The 11742-nt window shown below is 47.9% G+C and overlaps 1 protein-coding gene across 5 annotated transcripts; it reads left to right on the top strand.

The window, feature by feature from the left end:
• Nucleotides 1-61: 61 nt before the first annotated feature.
• LOC144942380 (NXPE family member 3-like) lies at nt 62-9943 on the top strand. Of its 5 annotated transcripts, none has more exons than XM_078869209.1 (6): nt 62-292; nt 1891-2424; nt 2897-2973; nt 3276-3485; nt 8615-8785; nt 9445-9943. In XM_078869209.1, exons 1-6 carry the CDS (start codon nt 165-167, stop codon nt 9804-9806), a joined length of 1482 nt encoding a protein of 493 aa, XP_078725335.1. In that variant the 5' UTR covers nt 62-164; the 3' UTR covers nt 9807-9943. The 5 variants fall into 5 exon arrangements, with proteins under 5 accessions (XP_078725335.1, XP_078725334.1, XP_078725337.1 ...); XM_078869208.1 differs by having other exon boundaries at nt 1891-2565; XM_078869212.1 differs by having other exon boundaries at nt 141-292; nt 1844-2565.
• Nucleotides 9944-11742: the final 1799 nt, after the last annotated feature.

The raw sequence follows: 11742 nt of genomic DNA, 5'->3' as shown, positions 1-11742 counted from the left end.
TGGCCCCCGGAGGTCCCAGCATGCGCTTGGCTTCCGCCCCCACGTGACCCGTCGGCGGGAAGGACATTCTCTTCCGGGTTTTCGATGGCGGGGACACCCGCCGTCGGCCGCTCCTCCCCGCCCGCAGCCCCCAGGGTAAGTTGGTCCAGGATGGCTGCTGCAGCATGCAGCAGCTGGGCGAGGCGGGCGTGAGCAGCCTGGGTGCCGTCGCTCGCGGCGATCGGCTGCACAGCTGGTGGTGGGGCGGCTGGCAACACGCCAACATCTTCAGCGCCGCCCGCAGCACCCACAGGTGAGTCGGAGCTTGCATCATCGGGACTTCGCGTGCGGTTCGTTCGTCTTGTCTCCATCTTCTGACGCCACTGTAGTGTTGTACAGACGGACTCTTCAACGTCTTTTGTAGCACACACTTTTATTCGTTTATTTAACACAGTCCCTATGCACTGAGGGGTATACGGTCCCCTCACCCGTTACACTCAGAACGTACAAGCCCCCGTACCCTACAGGCTACTTAATATCCCGCTCTTCCAGTGTCCTCTGGCGGGACCTAGGGAGATGTCTCCCGACCACTGGTTACACTGAACCCTAGCCCTGATAAGGGCTGGAGGGCTTGGTCCAGGGTCCTAGGCTTCTTCCGCCGTCTTGGGTCTTCGTGTCGTTTCAACTCCCCGAGAGCTCTGAGCGCTCTGGCTTTATACCTGCTCGTGGCCAGGTTGTCCAATCCCCGGCCACCTTGTGGAACCCTGTGATTGGTCGTTCCCAATATGGTTTTCGATCCCAATTCACCCTATCTGACCCTGACCGTTTGGTCACGCGGGAAAACCTTGTTTACGGTCAGCTCTCACAGCTTGTGAGACCCTGAACGTTAGTTTGAGCGGGAAAACCTTGTTAACGATTTGCTCTCCGAGTTTGTGAATATCGAGTGGGTAACTCTACTACACAAAGGCTCAGTTCCAGTAGCCGTACTGACGATCTCACAACAACTCCTCTCCCGCGGCCCATGCTGTGACAGTTTCACCTGAAGACGGAAGCTTGTGTTGCCTCCGAAACGTCGTGATTTAATCTATTTGTTTTCTTTTAACCTACATGACTTTACCGAACAAACCAAAGAGTATGAATCCTTGCAGTCACGAAAGCTTCAAATCTAAAACCATATATCGACGCTGTGTGCACAAATCCCAGTGAGATGCAAGTCAAACAACCATAAGACGATTTAGATTAAAGTTATCAGGCTAACTCTGTACTTCAACAAAAGAACATTACACAGAAGGAAATATGTTCCTGGTGTACGAACTTCGGCAAGACCATCATATCCAGGAAGGGTTCCTGGTCTCTTCTTGAAAGCGAAGAGGAGGCCTCAGACTTGTTGCCTGGGGCTCGTTTTGCCATTAAACACGTGGAGTATGGGGTAGACAAGCCACAGGCGGAAGCTTCAGTTGGTTGGGATAGGCCTGAGGCCAAAAGTTCTATTTAGCCTCGTAGGAGTAATAATGTCCACGAATCGGGAACCCCCCTTGGGAATGAGTCAAAAGAATAAAATAAATCCACAGACTAATATGAAAATCATCGAAACATAGTATGCCGAGTTGATATCAACGAAAGGGTCAGGGACGTCCATTTGTGTGCTGCTTACTAAGACATGACGTCACCGTAAGTCCTGAAGGTGAATTGAGATGGTTATTTCACACCTGCCACAATTAATTGTCTTTAAGATGCGATATATTACAGGTTGCCGTAAACGTGTCGCCATCCCCCAAGCAGACGTTGACACCATGACACCGACATCCTGCCCCTCTGGGCTGCATGATCCTACGTCAACAATTTCCTCTTTGCACCTCCCCAGGTGTCCCTCATCCTCCCTCCCTCACATAAACCTCCCCGTCAAGTAAGGCCTGAACCAAGCCTCGGAAGCTCCACCCCAGAGCCACACGACATTGAGATGGACGACCTGCGACAACTCCTCTGGTGGCCAAGCCTGCCTACCACGTCCTCCTTCGACTTTGAGTCGTCCACCAGCCCCACAGCCACAAGCTACCGGCTGCTGGGTGGGACACGCAACTTCACGGTGGGTGACACGCTGCACCTCGGCGTGCAGGCCAGGGACCACCACGGCAGGGACAAGCGGCATGGCGGAGACTACTTTCGCATCAAAGTCTACTCAGACAAGCTCCGGGCGGGAGTATTCGGCTCTGTGCTGGACCACGACAACGGCTCGTACACGGCGAGCGTCGTGCTGCCGTGGCCAGGCGAGGCCCTCGTAGACGTCAAGCTGGTTCACTCGAGCGAGGCCGTGCATATCGTCAGCCGCCTGCGCGACTCGGTGCCCAACAAGATCTACTTCACCGGCTACTTTGAGAAGGAAGGAGCGAGAGGCGAGGCCACCGAGTGCAACGCGGTGCCGCACTTAATGATGAAGTCCAAGATGTGCGAGTACAGAGACGCGGCTACGGGACACATGTGGTTCTGCAAGAAGCCCAGGAAATTGCCCTGCGACACCCTGCGATTTCACTCACTCGGAGGACACAGAAATATTCTCACAAAGCAGGAGAACCGGTTCTTCAGCAAGTAACAGCTGAGATTCCCCCCCCCTATGTGACAATCCTCACCTACATATTCACGATGGTTGTAGCATCAAAATGACGATTACTGTTGGGTGACTTCAGAGCATTAGTAGAGAAGAGAATGAGTTTGCATGGCTGATGAGCTCAACCCTGAGTGCATAGTGTTTCCTACTAGTTTGTGTTCTCCTGCTGTGATGGGTTTCATCATTTACAGACAAGACTAATATTACATTCACAGTAATTTATTTGCTTGCATGTTACCTGCTGATGTGGCTTCCCTTCTGTATGGTCCATTATTTACCCATTCTTCTGTGCGTTGTTCCTGGGTGATGCAGCAACGTATCCAAGGTGAGAATCAGTGGAGATCCAAGTCAGATTGAGGTTCAGCCGTCTCCATCATCGCAAAACCTCAGTAAGTGCTGAGCACTCACACTTCACATCTCACACAACCTGAGCTACACCGATCCCGTGTGTGGCCACGCCTGTTTAGAGTGGCCAGAGTATAAAAAATGCTCTGAAGATAATCTCATAAATTCAGCAGACTTTAACATAACCATAAACATGGAAAAAGAAACAGATTGGATGTTAAAGTAAATGATGGTATCATGGTAAGATCGTAACAATTCCGTAAGTTTGCCATACGTTTGTCTACGATATAATTTATCTTTACTTATTGTAGACATGATATTGGATGTGCATGCGTGTCCATCCTAGCAAATGCCCTTGGACCATGTGTGCCGGGCCACCCCATGCCCTCCCCGAGTGGCTTCTACCTCAACGATGAGTGGGTGTCACTGTCCTGCAAGGCTCGGCCCTTCCCAGCCCTTCAAGACCTGGCCAAGTGCCTGAGCGGCAAGAGGTTCTACATGTACGGGGACTCCACCATTCGCCAGTGGTTCCTGCACCTCACTGCTAACGTGCCAGGTAGATGGAACTCACCATCTATTGTTCCACCGGCTCTGAGTGCTTTATATGATCTATATCAACGGTGGCCTTCAATACCCCATTTCCACTGGTATTGCCGGGCCAAGCCAGTATCGCGCCCTCTCGATACGAGCCAGATCAAAACAAGGCTCTTGAATCTAGCTTTTGGGAAAGCAAATCTAGCTGGTGTGAGCTTACCCGTAATGAATCACATGTGTATGGACCGAAAATAAGCCCAAGTCAATGTGCAGCCTAACGGTTATTCAAAGATAGACCAGCTGCACAAGCTCTCCTCCTCCCAACTCCCCCATTGTTCTGCTCCTGCATTCGCGCTGGCTGACTGGCTGACTGGCTGCCCCGCCCGTGCTGCTAGCGCAGCTCTCGTCCCCCGCCCACTCACTTTGGAAACCCTTATAAGCAGTTGCTTTCGGAAGCTTGCCCCCTCTTTTCTCTCCGCCTGATGAAAACCCCTTGTGTTGCGATCTAAACGTCGGGAATTTTTTGCTTTTATTATTTTCAATTTATTATTGCAATTTGTAAGTTTTATTTTACTATTTTTATTGTGGGTTTTTTGTTTTTTGCTTTTCTTATTTTACATTTATAACTTTTTATTATTTTAAACTCTTTTATTTTTAGTTAATTTTGTTATTTTTTCTCTACGTGACTTTACTGAAAGAACCAATCATATGAATTCCTGCAGTCACGAAAGTTTAAAGTCAAAATATATTCTTAGGTTTTTTCGGTAAAGTCACGTAGGTAAAACATCAAAATTAATAAAAATAAAATAAAATAAAAATCACGACGTTTCGGAGGCAACACAAGTCTCCGTCATCAGGTGGGACCGTCACAGCCAGATTAGCTGCATCAAGTGAGGCAATGATTCAAGATGTAATCCCTTAAAAGCAAGTGGAGGGGGGAGGAGAGGGGGGGGGGAGCTCATCAGAATGTGGTAGCCAATGAATGGAACGTATCGGGAGGGAGGGGGGCGGGGCCAAAAGGATGGACGACGGCTTGGACGCGGTTGTGCGCAAGCAACTACTACTGCACACGCCAACGCATTGGACAGAGAGGGGGAGGGGAGGCCTGATACACATGATAGAAAAGAACGAAAATGCCCATGTTTATACCAATGCTGGCTGAACAATGAAGAGAGTACTGTTAAACACTGGGGATGTTAACACTCGGTAAAGTAAAGTAAGGGATTACATCTTGAATCATTGCCTCACTTGATGCAGCTAATCTGGCTGTGACGGTCCCACCTGATGACGGAGACTTGTGTTGCCTCCGAAACGTCGTGATTTTTATTTTATTTTATTTTTATTAATTTTGATGTTTTACCTACGTGACTTTACCGAAAAAACCTAAGAATATGAATCCTTGCAGTCACGAAAGCTTCAAATCTAGAGTCAAAATATAGACCAAGGTCTCCGATTGGCAGATAGAGGCCTCCACAGGGATTGGTCGGGAGGCAGGCTTTTGAAGTGATTGAAAGAAAGGGTTTGAATGAGAATAAGCCGGAAAAAGAGTGGAACCCAGAGGCAACATTTTGGATCTGTTAGAGGAGGATTGGGATTGGTTAAGGGAAAAACAGTGAGGGAACATTTGAGAAAGGGCACTGGAAAGATATAAAAGAGCAGAGCACAAGGAGAGGGGATGTTCAAGGAAAAGTGTAGCTTCAATATCAACAACGAAGCCCGCACCTAGATTGATCTGTATGAATGAAAAGTGGTGCCTCGTATACACCATTGGAACCTCCTTTGTCAGTAGAAAAATATGATAATTGGTTTTTATCCTTTTATCTGGCAACAAAACTGACACCTCTTTTTACAAGGAGTCATGTTTACATTGACCACAATACCTGCGGTCGGAATGCAAAAAAAAACACAACTCTGATAATGTATGCACTGTCCTTGAAATTGATTGGTCAACACCCGAGACAGCTTTTCTTAGAGCCTAGTCTCACATGATGTTGGACCAGATGACGCCAAAAGGCACACAACTCAAAGACAATGCAGTTGTGCGCCTTTTGGCGTCATCATGGCTCCTCGTAGTTTATCGTTCAAGTCTTTACACACGTGTAACGGCGTAAGTAGCGCAGGAGACGTTGACGGAGGCAACACGTATTTTATTAACAAATGGGTACTATACGGTACGTAGCGCACCCTAACACTGAAAGGGGTAACGGCCCCTTCACTCGGTCTATCCGAGGCAGTGTCCCTCGGCTAACGTTTCCCCGTTAGCTCCTACACTCCTCTAACCCAGACCATCCTAGTGGAGGCTAACTCACCTGGCCCAGCTTCGGCTCAGGTCCGACCCTCAGCCACACGAGTCTGGCCCTCACAAGAACACAGACCTCGCTGCTCTGAGCTCGCCCCTGGCTTGCCCTGCTCGGCTCTTATAAGAGCAGCGAGTCAGGGTAGTCCCAGGGCTATCCAGCTGGTCTTCAGTCTTCACTGGCTCTTCTGCTCACACGACTGCCTCGAGCTCTCTCGCGCACCGCCTTATATACCCAACTGCCCCCCGAGGGGCGGGGCTGTATGCGGACGTTGATGTAGACACCGCAACGTAATGGCTTGCTACACCCCGGTACGTAACACCTCTACACACGTATGATTCTATACTCTGCTGCGTGTTGCTGTAATTACTACAGAGCGCCTTGTGCATTTTTTTTAATTATATTTGAAGGCAATGATGAACAGAGACAGGACCCAAAGCCTCACGTGCACAGCAGGCCACGTCCAGCAGTGTCTAGACTATTCGGAGCACAGGGCACGTCCCCAATTTAGATTTGGGATGGACTCTGTGGTTAGTCACTGAGCTAAGATATTGTGTGACGTGGAGAGTGATGGGGGAGTGTCTGGTCATTATTTCAGGCACCCAAACGTTCCTCGGAAGAACACTTTGAAATAAATATTTACCGTTTCACAAACCCCTGGTGCTCAGCTGTTGTGGAGTGACCCACTTCTCCCGAGGACAGAACACAACGCAGAGTATCTACTCATCGTCTCCAAACTTTATTTGTTTCTATTTATCCCACCTGTCCCCCTCGTCACGATTCATGGGTGGAGAGGGACAGGGTGGGACGGCTACACAAGGCCAGTGGAAAAGACGAGTGGGAGACAGGACAGGGATCCACTCTGATGTCAAATGCTACATGCTCATTAATGGAATTGTCAAAAGATTTAAATCTAGCTGGAACCTCCTTAGAAAGTATCGATACCCCATGACGTTCTCCTGGATCTCTCTTCTCATGCAGCCCCTTGGTGGAGGCTGCTGGTGTCACGAACTTCTGGCAACAGTAGCAGTCATGCCCACCCAGCCTCTCTACACTTCTCAAGCGGCTTGCAATCGCACCCACTCTGGGCGTGCATATCAATATCCAAATATTAAGTACTGGTGTTATACAGTCCGTACATGCGGTGTGCGTCTCGGCTTCCTAAAATTAATTACTGCAGTGAAATGGTCACACACGCGACGTAGCCTCACTACAACTAAGCTAATACAGCTAACAAAGCCTTATTATGAGAAGGCACCTGAGTAGTGAGAACACACCAATTGTATAGCACTGATCACGTGCCACACACGCGTGTATTCCAGCACGAACTCCCTACCTGCATAATATAACAATAGGTTTTACCCTTTCTGGCAATAAACAGGTTTCAAGATGTTAAAACACCAAACAGAATCCTTATTCAAAGAAACCTGTCTGCATTAACGACACTTAATTGTGGTGAACATGCAAACAGCTGGGCAGCTTGGGCTTCCTGATTGCCCCCCCCCCGGCCACTGTCTCCTCCCATGATTGGTCGACAGCCCCAGACTTCCTCACTGGCTCGTATCCGTGTCCTCGTGACGTCAAGCACAGGCGTGAGGACCCTTGTTTAGAGATGTACCATCGTTAATGGAGATTTACATAAGGTATTGTGGTATGTAACAAATCAAGAACAGACTGCTCTTCTCTAGTAGACGCCCAACTAGGCTGTACGCCGTGCTATCCCACAAGTTTGAAGCTTCAATGAAAATACTTTTTCTGCAATGGTCAAACACGGCGATCGCCACACTAACGTTGCGTTAAAGAGTATTGGAATGAAGTCACTGTAACATCAGCGGAGTACCATAATGACACACCTGATTTCTTTTTACAAAATTATTATGGATGAGTCATTCACTTCATCTCAACTGCAGCCTTGTCATATGCTACTTCTAAATCTATCCGGGTTTCAGTAACAAGTTATACAGGCTACTCCATGATGATACCCACAACATGTTCCTTAGATAATGTTCCTTTTATACGTCTACCTCGTTTATTCACATACAATTTGTGACGAACACTATGAATTCCCATTTAGGCTTAAAAATTGAAACCACTTTTAAAACAGCGACGGTCAAACTATTGATGAAGACAGAATGTGGACCCTGACCAGCTGTGTAATTTTGGCCTCTTTCTAATCTCCTTTTCCAGAAACAGAATTGAAGCATATTGTGGCATTTCAATGAAACAACCATCCAGAGACGAATGCGGGCATTAACCCTCTACAAAGCAGGCTTCAGATTACTGTACAGCACAGTTGTTCATGATTTATTTATGGCTGCTGATTTTTGTTCATTATCTATTTTTGGTCTTTTGAACCTCGGCACTGATTTTGATACTGTTAACTATGACGTTCTTTGAGATGGCCTGAAGAACCATGGGTGTATTTCAAGAAATTGCTCATGGCTGGTTTAGATCTTTCTACTACAATAGAAAGAAGTTTGTATCGATGGGTGGCTTTATATTTGCCCCTGCGTGGTGTCCTCGAGTGTCCCACAGATTATGTTTCTAACGTACAAGGCCCTGAGTGGTTTAGCTCCATCGTACCCAAGAGATCTGCTCTCCTGTTATGCACTCGCACGGTGGTGGGTCCCTAATACAAAACTTCTCTGCATGGGTGATGGACCAATGTTCCTCCACTCCACGACAGTGGAATTATCTCAGGCTATCATAGACTCGCATACCCTTGGTATTTTCAATCTCAATTAAAACTACTTTTTATTCAGTGGCCTTTGATTATGTTCTATTGTTTATAATTGTACATGTTTTCTGTGAACGGCGCTGTGCAAAATAAATATGACACGCCTGCCCTTCTCAGACATGAAGTTCATCGACATCAACGCGCCCACACTGCTGGGCCCACTCATGTCGGCGAGCGTGGCCACCAAGTCGTTCCTGCTTTACCGCACGCAGGGCCTCCCCTTCCTCACACAGCGCGGGCCCGTGGCCGCCATCCACTACGTGGCCAACGAGATCGACGGCCTCACCGGTCAGGAGGCCCCTCTGAGACACCCCCCCATGCTCCTCACTCTCCCACAACTAGACGTGGCATTTTATGGCTCTTTTCCACCACACATCTGAGCCGATCCAGCCGGTAGCTCTAATGCTTCCATCGTCGTCACTGTCGAGCTTCTACCCGTGTGTGTCCTCGTCCGTGTGCTTTTCTGTGCGAATTTCTCTCTGTGCGAATAAGTAATGGCACTTACAACAGCCAACAGAAAAGCTTAATAGTTTATAATAATCGAATATTCTAGTACACTACCTCGTAGCAGCATGTTCTTCTGAATGTAAAAATTAACAATGCCTACATTTGCATTTGGTTGCGCTATAAAATGGAGCAGAGCTGAAAAACCGAACTGCAAAGCGGCTGTCGTTACTTAACCGTACGAGATGGGCAAAACCACCGTGACCTGTGCTAACTATGCAGTGATATTTTAACGCGGTGGCCGACAAGCTGCAAATTCCAGCGATTTGGAAAACGGGGTTTTTAGGCTTATTAGTCAACCTCACGCTTCAATAACAAGGGCAACAATAGCCACTCCACTAAGAACACAAACATCTGGGAAAAGCCCTTCTGTCTGCGTTTCTGTGTGTGTGTGTGTCCGTGTTCTCATGTCCTCGTGTCCGTGTCTGTGTCCTACAACCCAGGTGGAAAGGACACGGTGGTGGGGATCAGCTTGTGGGCTCACTTCACGGGGTTCCCCGTGTCTCTCTACATCGCTCGCATGAGGGGCATTCGTGCCGCGGTCATCCGCCTGCTGAATCGAGCCCCCGGCACGCTGGTCATCTTCAAGTCGGCCAACACCAGCTACCACTCGCCCGACCAGTCCGATTGGCTCAACCGTCAGCTCGACCAGATCATGCGCCGTCTCATGGCGGGGTTGCCCGTCGTTATTTTGGACGCCTGGGAAATGACGGCGGCCCACCGTCTCCCGGACAACTTGCACCCCGAGCCCGTCATCATCCACAACGAGATCAAGCTGCTCCTGGCCTATGTGTGTACCCAATAGGGTTTCCGCTACCTGAGGTAGAAGAAAATCGACACAAATCATGGGAAGATCGTCTCGCAATACCAGAATTGGGGAAAACTAAGTCTCAATAAATTTGTCTTGAGTGGTATGTCAATTAAAGCCTCTTGTATTTCTCATTATTGTGAACCTCGCATTGGAATTTCATGTCTAATTGCTGAATATTTCCAATCAGTCCCCATTAGGGTTGGCAATGTTCAGGCTCTTATATGCACACACAGCACAGGGCACATTTAAGAAATGTCGCTCGACAGTGAAACTGATATATGATCCTCATGGCGGTACCACCGAGGTAATACAAATAATACAAAATGGCCGGGGCAATTAAATATTTTATTTCAGGGACACTATTTTTTCTAGGGGTGTACTTAACTCTGCAACTGGGGTACCAATCAATCCGAAATCAGTGCTACTCCGTGATGTCGAAACGCAGCGAGGACGATTGCGCTGAAACCCTGAACGCTCGTATGCACCATAGTGTATTGTGTACAGCTCGTCGAGATGAGTCGATTTCCGCATCGCCGACCAACAGACTAAAAATGACTGCATCACGGACATTATGCGAGAGCCGGGGTACTATGGAACCCCCGGGTACCGCCACAAGGTTCATATGAGAGGTGGTATTTAGCCAAAGTACAGAAGAAAAGTAATATAATAGGACTTTGTGTGCAGTCGTTTTTTAATGGACTGAAATAGCTTACTGCATCAGGTCAGGTATGTGCAAGTACATGCGGGTGATCCACAAAACCGGTCGATTACAGATCTGGCCCAAAAATGTTTTGAATACTTGCGGTTGGGTGCAAATTAGGGCAAGTTCATCGCGCTTCATCCGCATGAGCGTCAGCTGAAAACAAAAACACTGGCTGACAGCACTTGCCTACAGATTTATTTGATAATAACAACTTTGAACAAGTACATTTAAAGTTTATCTTTCATAAAAACATCTGTTTAGACTCATTATATAGCCTGTAACAGACTGTTGGGACAAGTGCTGTTAGCGAGCACCTATGAAAGCCGTCACGGCACATGAGGGGGTAAGTCGCCAGCACCAAACCGAGCCAATTTTTATCTCCCCAATGCTGATTTTTGCACACTGCATCAGCCCCTCATTAAAGGCTTAGTTGACCTAGAGGATGCCCTGGAATATTCACATATTCGCTACCACTGATGTTGGCCATGAGCGGGAATCGAACTCGAGATTCGTAGTACAGTGCGCTAGCCACTGCACTATCGCTCCCTACATGCACAGACAGAATTAAATATATACACACACACCATTCTAGACACACACACGTACACTGTATATTAGTGTGTGTCAATGTTCATGAAGGTTTTTAGGTTAGATCGCGTAAGTATAAATGTGTCGTAATCCTGCACCATCCGCCACAGCCAATTAGTAAGGGATTGTCACGTAAACAAACGCCAATTAGTTACTAATTCAGCCCACCGGTGTGTTGGAGAGTAAATCCACAACATTTACAATTTGAGTACAACGTTCGCTGATAATTACGTCCAGCAGCATTGATGATGCTAGATGTAATTGACGTTTGTTTACGTGGCAAATCCCTTACTTATTGGGTGTGTCGGGTGGTGGAGGGTAACGACACATTTATACTTACGCGATCTAACCCAAAAACCTTCATTATGAATATTGGTCGCGAAAGCCGACGTGTTAAACCAAGTGTGTTAATGTGTTAAGTAGCACGCGCGTATTGGTGCATACGAGGGTGTGTATTACCGTGATGAGCGCATGTAAGTTGGTGTGTGTTAGCGCATGCTGCTTCCCGGGCCCTGTGTGCTTGAGTATGAAGTTCTCATTGCGGAACGTCCTGCCATCGATGGACAAGCCACCATGCCATTATCCTGGGTGAAGTCTCCACCCTACGTGCACACACACACACACGCGTATACATGTGTA

The sequence above is a fragment of the Lampetra fluviatilis genome, chromosome 27 (genome assembly GCF_964198595.1).
Source record: "Lampetra fluviatilis chromosome 27, kcLamFluv1.1, whole genome shotgun sequence".
NCBI lineage: Eukaryota > Metazoa > Chordata > Hyperoartia > Petromyzontiformes > Petromyzontidae > Lampetra > Lampetra fluviatilis.
Note: the sequence above shows the minus strand (reverse complement) of the source record. Positions and strands in the feature narration are given on the sequence as shown.